The sequence below is a fragment of the Carassius auratus genome, chromosome 22 (genome assembly GCF_003368295.1).
Source record: "Carassius auratus strain Wakin chromosome 22, ASM336829v1, whole genome shotgun sequence".
NCBI classification, from domain to species: Eukaryota; Metazoa; Chordata; class Actinopteri; order Cypriniformes; family Cyprinidae; genus Carassius; species Carassius auratus.
In genome coordinates, this window is record NC_039264.1 from 30,413,132 (window position 1) to 30,436,831 (window position 23,700).

Consider the following 23,700-nt stretch of genomic DNA (forward strand, 5'->3'; position numbering starts at 1 on the left):
GAATCTTTACGCACCACATCATTCGGATAAATAATCTTCATTGAGGTTGTTTAGTTCGTGTTGAATTCTACACGCATACAGTGCATGCGGCCCTACGCCCTCGAGGGGCCCGAAGCCTGCGTGGAGTTCAGCCTCACGCCAGGCAGGATGCAGGACATCGTTATCGCCATGACGACGGTGGGCGGGGCCATATGTGTGATGCTGGTCCTCATCTGCCTGCTGGTGGCGTACATCACCGAAAACATCATGAACCTGACAGTGCAACACTCGCACAGATCACACTTACACACACACATGTGAAAACACCAGCACAAGTATCGTCATCAAACATCGTTATCATCACGCAAACACACGCACACTTTCACACATCTCAGGATCGGACACCATGTGCGGAACCCATGTCAAACTCCTGAGATGCACTTTCACCACACTACGTACTATTTACCGGCTGTGTTCGGAGCGGAGTGCTTAGTTACTGTTTAACGAATACTGTGCGGTTTGCGCTGTCTACTACTTTGAGAAATAGAAAAGTAGGCACTGTTCTGAAATGGTAGCGTGCTACTCATGTAATGTTGCATGTGAGTGGCGTCCAATTCATAGAAAAGATTATTTGTGTTTTAGCGCAATTTAAAATTTTGGCGATCACATAAGGAAAGGGGATACAGTATACCGTAGGAATAATATGCCAGTGTGCTACTCTGAACATAGCCACCCCTATATTCACCTATATTCATTAGAGACTATATTCACCAAAAGAAGGACCCAGTGACTGAACAGTCATCTGAATACTGTGCTTTAATAAACAGGCTGACTTTGTATTTGGTTTAGAGACACTGCAGACAAAAACAATGAAGATTTTTGAAGATTGAAGATTATGCAGATTTTTGTTTTGTCATTAAGTATTTAACTTTTTTTTTCAGACCAATGGAAAGAAAACATCCAAAATACACCTTAAGTGTTTCTTTCATAGCACTTTATCTATTTCTGTTTGTTCATATCTTTAAAGGCTGCTTTCTCAAAATGAGATTTTACTCCTGCACCGAGCCTAATATCTCCACTTCAGTTACACTTACACCAAACTTGACAGTTTTATTACCATCTATACAGAGGGGTTTGTTCATATACAGGTGTTGGACATATAATCATTAGAATATCATCAAAATGTTGATTTATTTCACTTATTCCATTCAAAAAGTGAAACTTGTATATTATATTCCTTCATTACACACAAACTGATATATTTCAAATGTTTATTTCTTTTCATTTGGATGATTGTGACTTACAACTAAGGAAAATCCCAAATTCAGTATCTCAGAAAATCAGAATATTGTGAAAAGGTTCAATACTGAAGACACATGGTGCCAAAAGCAGAATGCAAGAAATGCTATAAAATAATGCCATTATTTTATTTTGTATTTGACATCATTTCTTTTAAGTGGACAGATGTAAAGAGTCCTGTACGCATGAAACTACAGCCTCGTATTATATTAATTTCAGTTTGTCAGATTATTTCATGTGATATACAAATACATGAAATATCAGCTTGACTTTGGCCTGTTGATTACTGTTATATATTTGAGTGACAGCTGTGTGGCTCCTGTCATATAAAGCTGTTGTGCTGGTGGAGAAATAATAAAGCAGAAGAGAGCATCATTTCAGAAGAAGAGATGCTGATGAAGATGTTCTAGTGATCAAGCAGCAGATTGAAGCTCTGAAGCTCCTGAAAGACTGAATTAGAGCCAGATCAACTGTGTTCAGTAGCGATACTGTGAGTGTTTGGGCACAATTCATTTAGTGAAACGAGTGTTAAATCAGCGCAGACAGAAAAATAAAGCAGACGATCAGGAGACGGATTCATTCGGAGTCAATTCAGCCTCTGATCTCAATCACATTCATGATTATTCATACTGTCATCAGTTCACATCAGGATTCAGAAACCAGTTCAGGATCAAATGAGTCACTCATGGACTTTTATTACATTTGATGAGCAGTTTACAATAGAAATATTAAAGCACACATATTACTCTGTTTATTAAAGATTCAGAACAGTATGAGTATGATCTAGATTCATAACTTCTGTATGAGGATAAAAAACTGATTAAACATGAATAGAAATGTAGTGATGTGAGATTAGATGAGTTTGTGTGCATGTGAACATCAGAAAGAGTCTCTCTATCATTTAATATCACACAGAGACACTGAGGAATCAGAATAATAAAGTCTAAACCCAGCGTAGAGGGGTTCAGTGAATGTGGTGTTGAGTGTGTGTAAGTGTGTGAGTGTGTGTGTGTCAGAGACGCTGTAGAAGGACAGAGAGCCGGCTGACACGTCCACATACACTCCTACTCTCTTACAGGATGAAGGGACAGCAGAGATATCAGTGTAGTTATTATTGTGACGGACAGAGAATTTGTCATCAAAGCACTCCAGACTCCAGGATTTATCATTCAATCCAAACATACAGTCTCTCCCTCTTCCTTTCCTGTTGATTCCTTTATATGACACTGATATACCAGCATAATCTCCGCTCCATTCAGTCTCCCAGTAACAGCGTCCAGTCAGACTCTCAACACTCAGAACCTGATGAACATCATCAAATCTCTCTGGATGATATAGGATACGGCTGACGATATCAGGATACAGCTGATGATCTTTCACACCTGTGATCTTCTTGTTGTCATCAGACAGAACGAGTCGAGTGTGTGCTGTGTTTGGATCCAGTGTGAGATCACAGGCATCTGAACACAAGAAGAGAGAAACATCAAGAACAACACAACACTGAAGATGTCTCTGTGTTTACAGCTTTGATTAGAGCTGTGTCTGAAACCGCTCCCTATACACTATATAGTGCACTAGATCAGCTGTCACACATTCTGTAGTGATGTCTGAATTCTGAGTGAACCACTTCATTCCCTACATTCATCATCTACTGTTTACCCACAATTCATTCTGATTTCACACTATTTTCCACAATCTAATGTGGAGAAGCGGTGAGCTGGAAGCGAGAGCGAGTTTGAAGGAGAAATGCTGTTTACATCTTTATTATTTCTGCTTTAACATTTATTTCACACAATTATTTATATTAAAATATGTTCTGTAGGCAGAATAGGGATTAGTGAACGAGTGAGTGATTTCAGACACAGCTTATATTTGTAAAGTCCAGAATCTCCTCACTATTCACAGAAGTCTTCACTAATATAGTGAAATTGTAATTTTTTTTTTTTACTTTATTTTATTTATTTATTTTTTAATGCAACACATGTAAAAGAACAGAACAGACAGGTCACTAGGGGTATCACAAACCATAATGTTGTTCATATACTGTTAACTTCATATCAGGGGTTGCCCTCCCAATGGTCTCCCAAAGAAAAAAAAAAAAGAAAAAAAATTATATATATATATATATATATATATATATATATATATATATATATATATATATATATATATATATATATATATATATATTAATTATAATAATAATAAAAAATAAAAAAATAAAACACCTGGAGAATATTTGTCCATAAACATTTCAAGCTCCTCTCATAAAGCATAAAAAAAAACACAGACATTGCAGTCCACTTACAATAACTCACGATGTTCCATCCATACTCCTATACTTTAACCATTTTGACGAGTACTTGTAAAATGTATCCATGTTTAATCTTAGAGAGAAGGTGAGTTTCTCCATATCATACATATCTTTTACAATCATTATCCATTCTGCTTTTGGTGGTGGATTCTCATGCAACCATTTCTTAGTTATATATAGCTTTTTTACTAGCAACCAATAATATTTTGAGTAGGTACTTATCTTGAGTACTAAAATCAGTTGGTATGTTTCCTAAATATATGGTACCAAAGCTGTTCTCAATTTCAAATTCCAATTTCAGTTTTATTTCAGTGATTACCTCTAACCAATAAGATTGAATTGCTGGACACTTCCAAAACATGTGAAAGTAATCAGCCATAGAACTATTACATTGTCTCCAACAGAGTGCAGATTCCAGATTACCATCCTGTAAATATTTTCTTTTTGGACTAATAAAAAATCTTATTATATTCTTCCATGAGAATTCTCTCCACTGACCTGAGCTGGGGGTAGAATACAGTGTTTTACAAATATTCAGCCATTCTTCATCAGATACAATTATGTTTGCTTCCTCCTCTCATTTATCTTTCACATATAATGTAGAGTGATTTTTACAAGATTGTATACTTGAATATATTCTTGATATCATTCTCTTATGAGTTCCACTCTTATACGCCTCAATAAAAACATTGATGATAGTCATTTACATTCTTTCATTATTTTTTAATATTTTTATTATAATGGCTCCTAAGTTGTAAATATCTAAAGAAGTCTTGTTTTTCTGATATATAGGTGTCATTAAGATGTTGGAAGCTCTTTAAACCTTTATTGGATGAGATTGTACAATATGATGTTATGCCTTTCAACGTCCATTGTTTAAACCTTGAGTCCAACTGAGCAGGTTTAAAATCTTTGTCATAGGCCACCCATCTTAACAACCGTGCTTGTTTCTCAAGCTGAACATTTTTACATTCCTTGAACCAAATATTGAGAGGAACCATTGTCCAATGGCTCAGTTTGTTAAGAGTACTTAATCTCAATGGTTTTATCCCCTAATAAAGAGGGGAGCAGAATGTCCAGCTGGCTGAATTATAATTATTTCCATCTTGCATCGTACTCATTGTTACACCAACAAACTAAATATTTTAATTGTGCTGCTTTATAATAATCCTCCAAACAGGGAAGGGACAGTCCTCCTCTTTCCTTTGATAATTGTAGTGTTTTAAGTCTGACCCTAGGCTTCTGATTTTTCTATATTAATCTAGAAATCATTCGATTCCAGTTATTAAACAGTTTTTTCAGAATCTCTACAGACAGTGATTGGAATAGAAACCATAATCACTGTAAAACGTTCATTCTAATCATTTCAATTCGATTATACAAACCGAGGGTTAGGGGCATCCACCGGTCCAAATCTACTTTTAATTCTTTTGTTATGGATTCATAATTTATATTACATGTTTTTGTCACATTCTTTGTAGAATAACTCCTAAATATTTAATACTATTAGTTTCCACTTGAAATGATATTTATTAGGTATGTTCTCCTGTGGTGAATAATTAAATGAGAGGGTCTGCATTTTGTCCAAATTTAACCTATATCCTGAGTACCACCCAAACTGTTCAAGGCATGACATAAGTTTAGGTAAACTGGAGTCTGGGTTGGAGATTTTCATAAGAATATCATCTGTATAGAAACATATTTTGAGTTAATTTCCTTTAAATTGGAATCCTGAAATATCTACATTTTCTCTAATTGCTTGAGCCAGTGGCTCTATGAACAGTGGGACTTAATGGGCATCCCTGGTGACATCCCTGTTCCAATGTAACTGAACTAGAGACATTACCATTTATTTTAATTTGGGCTGTCTGTAAATTATATAGTTGTTTAAGTCATCCAATAACCTCTTTACTGAAACCAAAACGCTGCAATACCAGATACAAAAACTCCCATCGAACGGAGTCAAAAGCCTTTTCGGCATCGAGGCTAATTACCAAAGATTTTGAATTATGTTTGCTCATGCTATCAATCAGAAATAATGCTCGTCTTACATTATCTTGTGTCTGTCTGTTTTTCACAAATCCTGTTTGGTCAGTATCAATCAGTTCAGGAATGATATTTTCTAACCTTTTAGCAATTATTGAAGCATATAATCTATAATCTATATTTAAAACAGAAATGGGTCTGTATGACCCACACTCGGTCTTATCTTCTCCAGCTTTTGGTATTACTGATATGATAGCTTGTTTCCATGATATTGGGGTCTCTCCCCCTTTAAAAGCATGGTTAAATCCATTTTACGAGCATAGGTTTTAATAATTCCCTAAATGTTTTGTACCACACGGATACACCGCCCCCGCCCCCGATACTTTATTCGTCTTTAAATTTGATAAGGCTCTATCAATTTCTGCTTCTGTAATTTCTCGTGTTACCAGTTTGTTTTGTGTTCGTCCTACTGATGGTAAGTCTATAGATTCCAGAAAATGTTCAATAATAGAAGGGTCCGCTGCTTCTGGTTGGGAATATCACTTTTTATAATAAGTTTCAAATGACCTTAATATCACTTCTGGTTTATAGCACATTACATTGGATTCTGGATTTTTCATTTTGAAAACTGACCTTTCAGTTTTGCTGTTCACGTAGTTTCCATGCTAACATTTTTTTAGCTCTGGGTCCATTCTCATAATAACTCTGTTTGATATATTTAAGTTTAGTATTTACTTGATTATCCATAATCTTATTTATTTGTTGTTTTATTACTTTTATTTCTTCAAGAATTTGAGGTTTATTTAATTCAATATATTTTTGCTCCAGTGTTTTTAGTGTGCTTGATAAAACTCAAAAAAATTCTCTTTTTTTTCCTTGAGGACCAGTTTAAAAGTTTTCCTCTTAATACTGCCTTAGCGGCATCCCATAGAACACTTGGTGAAATTTCCTCATTATTATTAAATTCAGTGTAAATCGATACTATTAGAGATAAAATTGCAACCATTCAGCCGTCAGCTACAGTATCACATCAGACAGTGCACTATAGACCCCCTGAGGAACAGTTCCACTCATTCTCTACTATAGGAGAGGAAGAATTGTATAAACTTGTTAAATCATCTAAACTTACAACATGTATGTTAGACCCTATACCATCTAAGCTCTTAAAAGAGGTGCTTCCAGAAGTCATAGGTCCTCTTCTGACTATTATTAATTCCTCATTGTTATTAGGATATGTCCCCAAAACCTTCAAACTGGCTGTTATTAAGCCTCTCATAAAAAAACCACAACTTGACCCCAAAGAACTAGTGAATTATAGACCAATCTCGAATCTCCCTTTTCTGTCCAAGATACTAGAAAAGGTGGTATCCTCACAATTATATTCCTTCTTAGAGAAAAATGGTATATGTGAGGATTTCCAGTCAGGATTTAGACCGTATCATAGTACTGAGACTGCTCTCCTTAGAGTTACAAATGATCTGCTCTTATCATCTGATCGTGGGTGTATCTCTCTATTAGTTTTATTGGATCTTAGTGCTGCGTTTGACACAATTGACCACAACATTCTTTTGCATAGACTTGAACACTTTGTTGGCATCAGTGGAAGTGCATTAGCATGGTTTAAATCGTACTTATATGACCGGCATCAGTTCGTAGCAGTGAATGAAGATGTATCATATCGATCACAAGTGCACTATGGAGTACCTCAAGGCTCAGTACTAGGGCCGCTACTCTTCACGCTTTATATGTTACCCTTGGGAGATATCATCAGGAAACATGGTGTTAGCTTTCACTGTTATGCTCATGATACTCAGCTCTATATTTCTCATGGCCCGGTGAAACACCAATTTGAAAAACTAATGGAATGCATAGTCGATATAAAAAACTGGATGACGAGTAATTTCTTACTGCTAAATTCAGAAAAAACAGAGGTGTTAATTATAGGACCTAAAATCTCTGCTTGTAATAACCTAGAACACTGTCTAAGACTTGATGGTTGCTCTGTCAATTCTTCGTCATCAGTTCCTAGGTGTGCTACTTGATCACAATCTTTCCTTAGAAAGCCATGTTTCTAGAATTTGTAAAACTGCATTTTTCCATCTCAAAAATATATCTAAATTACGGCCTATATAATCTGACCTCAAGGTTAGATTATTGTAATGCTTTATTGGGTGGTTGTTCTGCACGCTTAGTAAACAAACTACAGCTAGTCCAAAATGCAGCAGCAAGAGTTCTTACTAGAACCAGGAAGTATGACCATATTAGCCCGGTCCTGTCAACACTGCACTGGCTCCCTATCAAACATCGTATAGATTTTAAAATATTGCTTATTACTTATAAAGCCCTGAATGGTTTAGCACCTCAGTATTTGAATGAGCTCCTTTTACATTATACTCCTCTACGTCCGCTACGTTCTCAAAACTCAATTTGATAATACCTAGAATATCAAAATCAACTGCGGGCGGCAGATCCTTTTCCTATTTGGCGCCTAAACTCTGGAATAACCTACCTAACATTGTTCTGGAGGCAGACACACTCTTGCAGTTTAAATCTAGATTAAAGACCCATCTCTTTAACCTGGCATACACATAACATACTAATATGCTTTTAATATCCAAATCCGTTTTTTTTGATTTTTAGGCTGCATTAATTAGGTAAACCGGAACCGGGAACACTTCCCATAACACCCCATGTACTTGCTACATCATTAGAAGAATGGCATCTACGCTAATATTAGTCTGTTTCTCTCTTGCTCCGAGGTCACCGTGGCCACCAGATCCAGTCTGTGTCCAGATCAGAGGGTCACTGCAGTCACCCGGATCCAGTACGTATCCAGACCAGATGGTGGATCAGCACCTAGAAAGGACCTCTACATCCCTGAAAGACAGCGGAGACCAGGACAACTAGAGCCCAGATACAGATCCCCTGTAAAGACCTTGTCTCAGAGGACCACCAGGACAAGACCACAGGAAACAGATGATTCTTCTGCACAATCTGACTTTGCTGCAGTCTGGAATTGAACTACTGGTTTCGTCTGGTCGGAGGAGAACTGACCCCCAACTGAGCCTGGTTTCTCCCAAGGTTTTTTTCTCCATTCTGTCACCGATGGAGTTTCGGTTCCTTGCCGCTGTCGCCTCTGGCTTGCTTAGTTGGGGTCACTTCATCTACAGTGATATCATTGACTTGATTGCAAATAAATGCACAGACACTATTTAACTGAACAGAGATGACATCACTGAATTCAATGATGAACTGCCTTTAACTATCATTTTTGCATTATTGACACACTGTTTTCCTAATGAATCTTGTTTAGTTGCTTTGACGCAATTTATTTTGTTTAAAGCGCTATATAGATAAAGGTGACTTGACTTGACTTGTAATCTTTAATTTCCTTTTTAATATATTCCATGCATTGGGGGTCATTTAAAAGACTAGTGTTCAATCTCCATATGGTGTTCTTGAATTGAACATCCAAATGGAGTCTTAACCCTTATGCATTGTTGGGAGCGTTCTCATCCACTAGGGCACAGTTACTCATTGCGCGGCTTGCGTCTCGTCAAGCTATAACTGGCGGCTCGCATAGTAGCTTACAGTATCACACTGCCACTTGCCTTTGAATGCAATCTGCTCCATTGTTTACCGGCAATGCTACAGCGGACTTAAATTGCCATCTCGTGGCGGTAAGTTGTAATACAATATTTTTTTTTTCAAATGTGTGCATGTGACATTGTTTACAAAACTTGACCGCAGCGCACGTTTGCAGGCAGGCGACGAAAGCTCTGCTAGCTAGCCTAAAACACAAAATGGACCGGTTTTTAATAAAAAAGGGACAGAAACGAGCTCAAAAACCAGACGGACAGACACTCAGTGTTGTAACGAATAGTGGAGTGGATGAGGTAAATGAGTCTGAGGAAGCAGCAAACAAAAATCAGCACAAAGATACCAGAGAGGGGACGAGCAGACAAACGACAGGTGTAACGTTACCCAGCAAGAAACGAAAAATACGAAGCATACAAGATTAGCACAGAAAATTTCAAGACAAGTGGACAGACAAATTTTTATTTGTTCTGCATGGCATGAACTCTCTGTGCTTAATATGCAAACAAACCCGTGTCGGTTTCAAACGAAGCAACTTGGAGCGCCATTTCAAAACGGCGCATCCACAATTCAATGAAAGTTACCCATCCGGCAGTGAACTAAGAAAGAAGAAAATAGCACAGCTCACTGCTTCACTTTGTGAGCAGCAAAATCTTATCCACCGGACAACCTCCACTGCAGAGCGTTTAACAGAGGCATCTTGTGAAATAGCGTGGATTTTGGCGCGGGCTAAAAAACCCTTCTCAGACTCAGAAATAGTGAAAGACTGTTTTTTGGCTTCAGCAGAAATACTGTTCGCCGACTTTGACAACAAGGACGCCATCTTTAAATAAATAAAAGGGTTACAGCTGTCTGATTCAACAATAATGAGGCGAATGGAAGACATCGGAAAGGACATACGTGACCAGCTGTTGGCTGATCTGCGCACTGCACCTTGTTTCAGCATCGCAGTGGACGAAAGCACAGACGTCACTGACGTTGCTCAGCTGTGCACTTGGGTGAGGTTCCCCAAAAAAAAACTCTTTTCAAGAGGAAATGTTGTGCTTACTACCACTCCATGGCCAAACAAGAGGTGTGGATATTCTGAATGCACTTTTAGTATTTTTTGAGGAAAATCATCTCAGCTGGTCCAAACTTGTAAGTGTGTGTACTGATGGTGCTCCAAGCATGCGAGGCAAAGAGAAGGGTCTTGTTGGCCTCAAGAAAAAAAGAGATGAAATCCCCAATTCCATCAGCTTCCACTGCATCATCCATCAGGAGGCACTGGTATCAAAGCTCAGAAACAGTGAATTCCAAAATGCGATGCAAAGGGTTGAGCATGTCGTCAATTTAATTGTTTCAAGAGCACTACACCACAGACAGTTCAGAGAGTTAATCCAGGGCTATGAAACAGAGTACAGTGATTTAGTGTTGCACAGTGAAGTAAGATGGTTGTCCCGTGGAAGGGTGCTGGAGCGGTTCCTGAGCCTCCTTCCTGAAATCAACAGTTTCTTGGACACCAAGGGGAAACACCAGCCAGAGCTGAAAGACCCAAAATGGATCATCCAGCTGGCCCTCCTTACTGACATTACCGGTCACCTGAACACTCTCAACTTGCAGCTCCAAGGGAGAGACAAGCTTCCAAGTGACATGCTGAGGGCAGTCAGAGCATTCCAAAACAAAATAACTGCTCTGTGGATACCTGACAGACAACTCATCCACTTCCCTAAACTCAGAGCAACAACCACAAGTGACCCATCTCCGCAGCATCACTTCAGCTACAGCAGATTTGTTGAAGTTTTGGAGGAGCTGAAGGGTGAGTTTGAATCCAGATTCAGTGATGTGACTGAACATAAGGAGATTTTCAATTTTATTGAAAACCCCTTCCATGTGGATGTGTCCTCCCTCACGCCAACCATCACACAGCTCTGCCCTGGTAATCGTGCTGCTCTGGAGAGTGAAATAATTGAGCTGCAAACAAATAACATTCTCCAAGTTGAACTCAGAGCAGGTATTGGCCACTTCTGGAGTTTGGTTTCTGAAGCAGACTTTCCCACTTTGAAACCACTTGCACAGAAAGTGATGTCTTTCTTCATGAGCACATACACTTGTGAGTCAACATTTTCGACCATGAACACTATCAAGAGGAAACAGAGAAACCGACTGACCCATGCTCATCTTGAATGTCTCACTGTGATTGCAACAACAAACTACAAATACAACATGAAGAAAGTCAAGGACATGCATGCCAGCTTTCGCTCATCCCACTATTAAAGTAAATCTGGTCTTAAACGAAAATGTATTGGCCGTGTTATTTCTTTTTTGTGGGATGTCCAATTTATATGTAGAAATGCACATTTGCAAAGGTGACTTAGTATGTTGTCATAAAAGTGGCTCGCCTTTTGATTTTGTTCTGCCAATGTGGCTCTTGTGAAAAAAATAGTGAGGATCACTGCACTAGGGGGTAAATTTGAGTCTTATTTTGGCCACAACTTTCTCTGCGTTTGAGCTAATGGAATTATTTTTGGTGACAAATCTTATTTTGACCCATATTTTGGGAAAATGCTTTGAAATTTTTCAAAAACACAACGGTACACTGTGGGCAAATTCACTACCCTTTCGTTATGTTCGTGGATGAAAACATCCACTAAATAAACTGCTGTAAAAACTCCTGCATGATCTGAAACATCACTAGTTCCTATATCACAGCCTGTAATTCTACGCCTGTCTGAGTGGAGCATGAAACAATAATCAACCCTTGAATAGAATGTGCGAGGGTGGGAGAAAAAGGTAAACTGTCTCACAGATGGATGGAGTTCTCTCCATATGTCAATCATGCCAGTTTCCTTAAGCATTTTTTAACATACGAGGATTCAGAATTTATCTTTTTTGTTGGATTTGAAGAGTCTAGGGTAGGATGCAACTGTACATTCCAGTCCCCTCCACATATAAGTGTCCCTGACACTTCAGAGATGATTAACTCAAATATTTTCTTAATTAGTCATTTATCTGGTCCTGGTGGTCTGTAAACGTTAAATAATGTTACTTCTTTTGAATCAAGGATCCCTTTAACCAGAATATAACGCCCTTCTTTGTCAGCTCTTCGGCTTGAGACATGGAAAGTCACCTTAAAAAAAAAAGCTTCCGGCTTTGCTACCGTTCGGACGTTCTAGCTTACTGCTCTGCGCTTTGTTTCTTATTTCTGTACTTTTCTCTGATTTTTTTCTAAGATTTTTACTTCAGCAGATCAGCACAGTGCTCAAACAACAGATTTTTGGCACAAACGCTAAAACTAAAAACATTGGGACTGGAATAAAACTACAAAAAGAAGACTTTGTCTCCCACTGCTAACAGCTTACATTCCTGTGACGGGATAACAACTGCCTACATTCAAACAGAAGAGAGAGAAAATGCCTCCTGTTGGATCTACTTGTTGCATGAACTGCTGCAAACTTCTACAAAGGATTGTGATTCTTGAAACAAAGTTACTTTCTGGACTTCCAAAACAGACGGGACATTCAGCAGACCGTCGTCATGGACCCTCTCAGCATACAGTCGGTGAGTCCCATGAATCTTCTGAATCTCAACAGTTTATACCAAGTGTAGAGGAACAAGCCGAAACTGATCGCCACACTAATCGATGGCACAAACAGGGAGCAAGACCCAAAGGAACACAAGATACCAGATTGTCACAAGTTTCTCGTATTGCTGCCATTGCTTCCTCTACCCCAGATTCGACTATGACAAGGCTTGTAAATACTGGCATTCTACCACCCCCTATACATCTGGAGAACAGATTTGAAGCATTAATAAATGTGGGTGAGGAATCCCCAAATGTATTTAAACATGGACCGGATCAGCCAGCAGCAAACACCGCTACTAACAGGCGCTCAAGGACGAGCAGACAGTGGCTTCCAGCTCAGAGCGCAGCCGAGCCCAGGACTCTGATAGTGGGTGACTCTGTTATCAGAAACATCCGTAGCAGGACTACAACAACATGCTGCCTTCCTCAAGCAACGGTCTCTGATGTGAACAAGGAGCTTCAGAACATTCTGATGAAGCACAAGACTGCAAATCAAATCATCATCCATGTGGGGAAGAATGATATTCGGAAAGAGCAGTCAGAACTCCTTAAGAAGGACTTCAGTGAACTCTTTGAAACACTTCAAAGACTCAAAGTTCAGTCGTTCATCAGTGGACCACTCCCAGCAAGGGGAACAAATATGTTTTCACGTTTACTTGGGCTCAACACATGGCTAAAAAGATCTTGTAATATAAAAGGAGTAAATTTCATCGACAACTTCAATCTTTTCTGGGGCCATAGACAACTGTTTAAACCGGATGGCCTCCACCAAAACAAACTTGGTGCAAGAGTGTTTAAGGACAATATCTACTTCTCCCTTCGTCATCCTTCAGCAGAGTGTGTCAATCCATTCAGCACACACACACACCAGGTCCGAGTCATCATGTGGTTGACATATCCCACAAGGACACTGATAACAACATGCAGCCAAAACAAGCACTGCTGATAGACACTATCCCGCCTGAGCCCTGCCCACAGAGCTCACAGACTGACTGTGATGTATCAAAACAGCTACAAGATTCACCACCCAGGGATGACTTTCTGGAAAACAGCCAGGGAAGCCAGGACAACACATCACAGCCACTGGAAACACCAGAGACACAGCCCATCTCACCAGACACATTATCCCTCTCTCCAGCATCTCCACTTCTGTGCTTCTCACAGAAAATGGAGGGATTGGTGTATGTTGGGACTAAACTCTCCCACTCATTCGCTGCTAGCCCGCAGATATCAACAAAAAAACGGCGGGCCCCCGACCACCAAAGCCTGTGGGCCCTGTTCCTATGAGAGCTCTCCAACCGCTGCCACAACGCCAGGGCCCAAACCCTCTATCTGCTCTCAGTGATATGTGTCGGGTCCCCGCTATAATAGCAGCAACATTCACAAATGCTTACAGAACAAGCGGGAACCCAGTGTGCCTGTAGCTTTCTCTATTTCAGTTTTATCACGTGATAGAAAGTCTAAGACCATCTCAAGCCGAAGGGCAAACTCATCTAATCTGCGGCCTATTATACATCAAACTAAGATTGATGTAAAGACACAAAGCACTGCCATCAAGTTAGCATCCTTAAACATTCGCTCACTAAAAAATAAATCATTTCTAATCAATGACTTTATAACCTCAAACAATCTGGATTTTATGTTTCTAAATGCAAAATGGCTAGAAGACAGCTGCAATGCAACAATCCTAAATGAAGCAGCCCCTCCTAACTTCACTTACATGAGTGTTTGCAGGACTGTTAGGAGAGGTGGAAGTGTAGCTGCTCTATTTAAAGATGTCTATCAATGCAAGCAAGTGTCATTTGGTCAGTACTTGTCTTTCGAATATCTAGGGATTGTGCTGAAAGGTGCTCCACGCATTCTGTTTATTATTATTTACAGGCCTCCAAAATACTCTCCAGCCTTTGTTGAAGAGGTCACAGAAATGTTATCAATGATTTCCTCAGAGTTTGACTGTTTTACAATTGCAAGAGAATTTTAATATTCACACAGATAATGCAGAAAACAAAACTACAAAAGAAATGATAACGGTTCTAAACACCTTTGACCTGATTCAGCATGTGCATGGACCCACACACAAAGGTGGACACACTCTGGATCTAATCATCAGTAGGGGTCTAAACATTTCATCCATTGTTACTAAGGACATAGCACTATCTGATCACTTCTGTATTTTCTTTGATATATTGATCTCTGCTACCACTGAATCTAGATCTGTCTCTGTCAGAAGGAGATGCATTAACGAGAACACACGTGTACTATTTACGGAGGCTATATCTTTAACACCAAGCATTTCTGCAGACTCTGTTGATATTCTCCTTGATTCCTTCAACTCAAAAGTTAAGAATGTTATTGATGATATTGCTCCAATAATAGTCAGTAAGAAAGCAAACAGACAGAAATCAGTTTGGAGAAGATCAACAGCAGTTCAGACTATGAAAAGACAATGCAGAAAAGCAGAGCGGATGTGGCGGAAGACGAAACTTGAAATTCACTATTGCATCTATAAAGACAGCCTTCATGCTTTTAATGTGAAACTAGCCACATCTAGACAGAATTTCTTCTCAAACCTTATAAACAGTAACTTAAATAACACTCGTACTCTTTTTGCCACTGTTGAGAGACTGACAAACCCCCCAAGTCAGATTCCCAGTGAAATGCTATCAGACAGCAAATGCAATGAGTTTGCTTCCTTCTTTTCTGAGAAAATCATCAATATCAGGAAGGCGATTAGCACATCCTCAAGTAATGCAGAGGTCAGACAGATTCGGCCAAAATATCAAAAAGATACTATGTCTATTTTTAAAGCAACTGATAGCAAAACTCTGGAAGACATTGTGCACCACCTAAAATCATCAACCTGTTGTCTTGACACACTTCCCACATCTTTTTTCAAAAGTGTGCTTGACTGCTTAGAAGCAGATCTCTTAGAAGTGGTCAACGCCTCACTTCTTTCTGGGACATTTCCAAACTCCTTAAAATCTGCAGTTGTTAAGCCCCTCCTGAAAAAGACCAATCTTGATAACACAACTTTGAGCAATTTTAGACCAATATCTAATCTTCCTTTTATAGGCAAAATTATAGAAAAGGTAGTTTTTAATCAGCTGAACAAATACTTAAACTCAAATGGATACCTGGACAATTTTCAATCTGGTTTCCGACCGCATCACAGCACAGAGACAGCACTCATTAAGATAATAAATGATATTCGCTTAAATTGTGACTCTGGCAAAATATCGGTGCTGGTATTGCTAGATCTCAGTGCTGCGTTTGACACTGTCGATCATAACATACTACTGGAGAGACTGGAAAACTGGGTCGGGCTTTCTGGGGTAGTACTCAAATGGTTCAGATCATACTTAGAAGGGAGAGGCTATTATGTGAGTCTAGGAGAGCACAAGTCTAAGTGGACGTCCATGACATGTGGAGTCCCACAAGGCTCGGTTCTAGCACCGCTCTTGTTTAGCCTGTATATGCTTCCACTAAGTCAAATAATGAGAAAGAACCAATTTGCCTACCACAGCTATGCTGATGATACCCAGATTTACCTAGCCTTATCTCCAAATGACTACAGCCCAATTGACTCCCTCTGCCAATGCATTGATGAAATTAATAGTTGGATGTGCCATAACTTTCTTCAGTTAAACAAGGAAAAAACTGAAGTAATTGCATTTGGAAACAAAGATGAAGTGTTCAAGGTGAATGCATACCTTAACTCTAGGGGTCAAACAACTAAAAATCAAGTCAGGAATCTTGGTGTGATTCTGGAGACAGACCTTAGTTTCAGTAGTCATGTCAAAGCAGTAACTAAATCAGCATACTATCATTTAAAAATCATTGCAAGAATTAGATGTTTTGTTTCCAGTCAAGACTCGGAGAAACTTGTTCATGCCTTTATCACCAGCAGGGTGGACTATTGTAATGGGCTCCTCACTGGCCTTCCCAAAAAGACCATTAGACAGCTGCAGCTCATCCAGAACACTGCTGCCAGGATTCTGACTAGAACCAGAAAATCTGAGCATATCACACCAGTCCTCATGTCCTTACACTGGCTCCCAGTTACATTTAGGATTGATTTTAAAGTACTTTTACTCGTATATAAGTCACTAAATGACCTAGGACTGAAATATATTTCAGATATGCTCACTGAATATAAACCTAACAGAGCACTCAGATCATTAGGATCAAGTCAGTTAGAAATACCAAGGGTTCACACAAAACAAGGGGATCCCTCCTTTAGTTGGAATCAGCTTCCAGAAGAGATCAGATGTGCTAAAACACTAGTCACATTTAAATCTAGACTCAAAACGCATCCTTTTAGCTGTGCATTTATTGAATGAGCACTGTGCAATTTGCAATGTGCAGATTGCACTATATTTTCACTCTTTTATATTTTATTTTATGTAAAATCATTTTCTAACTGTTTTTAAATGTTTTAATCATTTTAAAATGGCTTGTTTTATTTTTGTTATTATTTTTCTTCATGATTATTTTACTTTCTTTTATGTAAAGCACTTTGAATTACCATTGTGTACGAAATGTGCTATATAAATAAACTTGCCTTGCCTTGCCTTGCCTTATTCGATATCAATATTGCAACTCCTCAGGCATGTCCTTTAGTGTAAGATGAATAAAAAGTGTTTCTAAATCCTAACCTTTTCAGTTTTTCATGTTCAGTTTGTTCTAAGTGAGTCTCCTGCCAAAAAATTATATGCTGGTTCTCTCTTTTCCTCTTAGTTATAAGTTTACTTCGTTTGATAGAATTTTTCAACCCATTAACATTAAGTGAAATAATTATTTATTCTTGTTGTGACATTTATCTTCAGGTATTCTATCAAATTGTTACCCCTAAATGACCTTAACATTGTAACAAGTAACGCAGAAAAGAAAAGTAAAATAAAAAAAAGAACAATCAATAAAAACAGTAACTTATTATTATTATTGTTACTGTTTAAAAAAAAACTGTTTGTTATTGTATTTTGATTGGTAATATATTATGATTTCCACAAAAAAAATATGAAGCCTGGAGAAATGATGCTGAACATTCAAACTGAATCATAGCAATAAACTATATTTATATGTTTGTGTGTTTGTGTGTGTGTGTGTGTGTGTGTGTGTGTGTGTGTCTCTCTGTGTGTGTGTGTGTGTGTGTGTGTGTGTAGACCTACACTTTCGTGGTCCTGCTCTCATCCTCTTCTCTCCTCCATGATCCACACTATAAACACACAAACACAGGTTCAGAAGTTGACACTCATATAATCAGACTGAGTCAATAGTGTGTATATTTGGTGTATATCTGTCCGAGCTCAGAATACAGCCAGAGAACTCCCTCATATCCCACGCTGGGACAGGAACAGTTAGAGCTGATCAGGGTTTGATGGGCTTTTTAATCTGAAATCGATTGGATCTTCTGCAGCTTTTGAATGCGTCTGATGAGCATCGAGCGAGGGCTTGGATCTGCTGCTGAGAGAGAGACCCTTCTGATGAGAAAAGAATGGCTGAAAAACTATCTGCTAGTTCGTCTGATTGAACCAGAACCAATGTGAGCTGATTTTGGGATCACAGACGAGTGACGGAGCGATTAAAGTCTCCTACAAATAGAGGATCCAGAAGGGATTTAGCCTGGAAGCTCCTGAACTGGAGAAAAGAGAGTCTGATTCGGTTGAGATGGAGATGAGAGGTAAAAAAATTAGATATAGTGTATATATATTAACACTGTTAAGGTAGAAGATAAAGGACCTGATAGAGAGCAGGGAGAAATGAGGAAAAAGCAGCTTGAACGAGAGCAACACTTTAAAACATTTCCATGCTGTGAGGAAAGACTGGAGGATTCTGGGAGAAACTGTCTTTGACGAGTGTATTTGATCATTTTATTGATTTCTGCTGTTTTCGTTCTGTTGTTAAAAGGTTTAAAATGTGTGACAGCTTCGTTCTGCTCAGTGTTGCTGTCACTGATCGTTTGGTCCTCAAGCGTTAAAGATGTGTGTAATAGTTACATACTCAAGAACATATCTAACATTAACATATATAAAATATAACATTAACATATACTGAACTGAACTTTTAATTGCTGCTTTTGACCAAACAAATAAAAAAATCTGCTTACAAGTAATATCCTGAAAGATTGTAATTTAAATTAAATGAAAAAAACTATTTAATAATTAAATTTAATAATTTAATAAACTGCATCTGTCTATATTTCAGGCTGCAAAGCAACAAAGTATGATTATTTTAAAGGGGGCTGAATCTTTTCCAATTTTTTCTTTTTTTTTTTTTTTTATATTTTGACATAAAAGAAAATAATAATAAATAGAAAATAATAGCTGAATTTATAAAAATGACCCTGTTCAAAAGTTTGGTCCTAACACTGTGTTGTTAGCTGAATGATCCACAGCTGTGTGTTTGTGTTTCGTGATAGTTGTTCATGAGTCTCGTTTGTCCTGAACAGTTAAACTGTTTGCTATTCTTCAGAAAAATCCTTCAGCACTCACTAATTCTCTGGTTTTACATCATTTGTGTGTATTTGAACCCTTTCCAACAATGATTGTGTGATTCTGAGATCCATCTTTCACACTGAGCACAAGTAAGGGACTCATATGAAACCATTACAGAAGCAGGAACGTGATCAGCTAGAGACAAAAAAGAAGGAAAATCTGAGCATGCCCCCAGCACTCATTATTACAAATATATATTTCAGAACATTAAAAGATATAGCTTACATTGTAAATACATACTGTCCTGCAAAAAATAAAAAGAATCATTTCTTAATCATGACCACAGTATAATAGTATAATAAAGTACTATAATATATTAAAGTATATAGAATTATTATTATTATTATTATTGTTATTAAAGTATTATTATTCTTGTTATTATGGGGTGGTGTTGGCACAGTGGATAAGACACACGTCTGTGGTGTGAGAGACCCGGGTTTGAATCCACTGTGAGACACCAATGTGTCCCTGAGCAACACACTTAACCCTAGTTGCTCCAGAGGCGTGCGACCTCTGACATATATAGCAATTGTAAGTCGCTTTGGATAAAAGCGTCAGCTAAATGAATAAATGTAAAAAATGTAAATGTAAAGTACCTGCCAAAAGTTGGGAAACATTACAATTATTAATGATTTAAAAAAAAAAGATTTTCTGTTCATCAAGGCTGAATTTATTTGATCAAAATAAAAAATAAAAATATTACAAATACAAAGAAAGTGCTGAATTTTAATACATTATAAAATGTAATGTTATTCCTGTGATGCAAAGCAGAATTTTCTTCATCATTACTCCAGTTTTCAGTGTCACATGATCTTTAAGAAATCATTACAATTTATTTGACTCAAGAAACATTTCTGATTATTATCAATGTTGAAGACTATTTTACTGCTTCATATTTTGTGTGGAAATGATGATGCACTTTATTTTTCAGGATTTTTTGATAAAGTTTAATGAACAGCATTTATTTGAATTTATCAAATGTATTAATTAATTAGATGAATGCATTTATTAAATAATAATTATTTTAAATATCTTCACTCACTTTTTTTGTCACTTTCATGCATGATGAATAAAATGATTAATTTCTCTATATTTCATATAATTACAGCACAACCGTTGTGTATTTTATGACAGCACTACCAATCTCATATTCTCATTCATAAAAAGTCACCGGGTTGAGTAAAACATTACAGCGCTGATTCTGCTCCTGTTTGGTGCTTTGAATCACTTGAACACTTTAACTGTCCTGCAGATGGCGACGCAAGCTCGTGCAGCGCTCTCAGGACCATTACGACCATGATGTTTCTTTTCACAGTTTATTTCAATCATTATGCAGTAACCAAACTAACCCACCCCCCCCCCTCAAAAAAAAAAAAAAAACTCGGATCTACGCGAATTACATAGGTCAGAGGTCGGAAAATACGGAAATCACGGAAAAGGTGTACATTTGTGTACATTTTTCTTATTTTGCCTAAATATAATATTTTTTATTTAGCACTGCCCTTCAGAAGCTACAGAACATACTTACATGTTCACAGAAGACAAAATAACTTCAGTTTACCCTGATCTTCAAATTCAACAAGTCATTTTTAGAGTGAACTGAGATTTGGATTGAGGAACAGAATTGGGAGAGATAGAAACCAGAGTTTGCAGAGGCAGTGTCACACATGGATCGACTCCTTGTGGTTAGGGAGGAACACAGAGAGAGGTGGAAGAAGGTGTGGGATTACATATTTATAAAGTGTTAAATCTAGGTTCCAATATAATAGTAGACATTTTGAGGTAATAAAGCTGACATATCCAAAAAGATCAAATCAGGAAAATCAAGTTTCTGAGACATTAACCTTTTGTCTTCATGCACTTCCTGACGATAGGGCAAGGTCCCAAGGTAAAGGTGCCTGCTAAACTCAAGGCACAGTTGTGCCTGTTTCTATGATAATGTGAAGGTATGGGTGATACTATCAGGCACCTCTGTATTTAAATGACACTGTTATGCTGATGAGATCAAGGCTGGGAAAACGCCAGTGTCTGGCATTTTCCAGATTCCATTTGCATGCTTTGTTTTAGTGGTCTCCACCTCTATGTATACCTCCTCCTAGAAATGTATATAAACTACAATGTATTAATGACTAGTTAGACTTTTGATGACTACAGTGCCACGCAGAGTGTTCTCAATAAAGAATTCTGCTGAAGATTACCCAAGAGTCTCCTGGTCTTCACTTCTGAGTTTCTAACAAAGGGAATGGAGGAGGAACATAGACTTAAGCCGCTGGTGGAGGCAGCCTCTCGCCAGCATCTGTTGCAGGAGCTGTAGGCCACGGAAAGGTGTAGAGAGAGCTGGAGGAAAAGACTGAACAGAGGAGGGAGGAGAAAGAGGTTTTGCAGTGGAGGAATCTGGAGCACGGCTCTAGCTCCCTGGATGGCTCTAATGACTGTTTATGAGGGTTAGCTGGCTTTAAGAATAAAGCTGTTCTTTGGTTATTAACTGGGAAAACTGTACATTTGCAATCAGCGCCCGTCTCAGCCCCAAAATATCCACTTTTTGATTGAGGGAATGGTTGCTGTGGCTGAGACAAAAGAGGACGCTGGTAAGTGAAAAGGATGTCTTTCTGGTGGGGCAAGCAAATTCATCATGATAAAAGCTTGGGTCTCATCGACTGGACCTGGTGGGGAAGGAGTAGCTTTGGGGCCAGTGGGTTGTGATGGGGATCCAAACTCATCATCAGAAGGGAAATGTTGGATTTCGGATATAGTAGCGACTGGGGTGAAAGCTGTCATGGGACAGAGTTCAGTTGGCTGTATGTATATATATATATATATATATAAATATATATATATATATATATAATATATATATATATATATATATATATATATATATATATATATATATATAATATATATATATATACACAAATTAGCGCGTTTAATTGAATCAATTATAAGAACAAGCTCCACTTGTGCTAAACTGGTTGATTAATCTGAAAAAGCTCCTCCCAAATGTTGTTAATAAAACATAATTTAATGTAAATGTACACCATTCACACACATGTTCAGTACGTCAGTATTAGTGTTTGACATACTTGAGTATCTGCAGTTTATAGTTTGGATCCTGCAGTTTGTGTTTGAGCAGCTGGACTCCTGATTGTCCTGGGTAATTGTAGCTCAGATCCAGCTCTCTCAGGTGTGAGGGGTTTGAACTCAGAGCTGAAGACAAATAACCACAGCCTTCCTCTGTCACCATACAGCCAGACAACCTACAGACACACATACACAGAGACAGATCATCTACAGACTAGGGCTGGGATAAACGATTATTTTTCAGATGCATCGATTAATCTAACAATTAATTTTTTCAGACCGATTCGATTTCGATCATCTCCCCATTAATTGACCACTAACAATTTATACATGTTGATTTACATATCTGAATGAAAAAAACATGAATTCCTTAACATTGCAATATATGTTTATTGCTCTTAAAATTACAAAATAAAAGACTGACTAAGAATGCATTACTTTGCACTTGTATAGAGATAGCATTCAATAAAACCTTGAAAACACATAGCTTTCTGAAACAAGCTTACAGAACACATAGGGCCTAGCTTACTGAAAAAAAGTGCTTCTTTCAGATGAAAATAACAACAACTTGATAGCATTCAATAAAAAGGGTCACCCAAAATACTTGTTTAGAGCAACTGAAAGAATACAGTAACCAATGTAAACTTGAGGGCTTTAAGCTAATACAGAGAGTGCTTTTACAAAAAAATAAAAAAATAAAAATTAACAGTGGGAGCCAGCAGCCTTTCATGGAGAAAAAACAAAATCTCCCAATGCTCCACGTGAAACTTTGGTGTTTCGCCCTTTTTCTATCGTGTCTAATAATTTTGGTTAATATGCACGAGGGGAGAGAGAGAGAGAGAGAGGAGAGAGAGAGAGAGAGCGAGCAAGTCAGCGCTCGTGTAGTTTGAAGACTGTGAGTGCGCCAGTGCGCGTGAAACTTTGGTGTTTCGCCCTTTTTCTATCGTGTTTAATGATTTTGATTAATATGCACAAGGGAGAAAGAGAGCAAGAAGCGCTCGTGTTGTTTGAAGACTGTGAGTGTGCGCGCGCAGCCGGGGCTCTCTCTCGTACGCGCCCTGTCAAGCACAGCGATCAAATAAGGCTTTGACAGTCGCAAAAAAAAAAAAAAAAAGATCAATGCAGAAAAATCCCCTGGATTGGTTATATAACGTTGGACAGAATGTTGATCCGGCCATCGCTTATATTCACGCACATAAGATAAACGTTTTGCAAACGTTTTTTAGAGAAATAAAAACAGGTCGACGAATCGATGCGCATATTTTGCGTCTACGTATTTTTGCGTCAACGTCATCGATGACCTCGACGCGTTGTCCCAGCGCCTACTACAGACACAGATCAGATCATCTACAGACACGCAGTCAGATCATCTATACACAGTCAGATCA

General features: G+C 38.2%; 1 protein-coding gene across 1 annotated transcript; it reads right to left on the reverse strand.

Moving 5' to 3' along the window:
• Positions 1-1,941: 1,941 nt before the first annotated feature.
• LOC113040349 (stonustoxin subunit beta-like) lies at positions 1,942-22,510 on the reverse strand. Its single transcript, XM_026198709.1, has 3 exons — positions 22,315-22,510; positions 17,906-17,952; positions 1,942-2,738 (listed from the first exon to the last, which is right to left on the reverse strand). Exons 1-3 carry the CDS (start codon positions 22,500-22,502, stop codon positions 2,176-2,178), a joined length of 798 nt encoding a protein of 265 aa, XP_026054494.1. The 5' UTR covers positions 22,503-22,510; the 3' UTR covers positions 1,942-2,175.
• Positions 22,511-23,700: the final 1,190 nt, after the last annotated feature.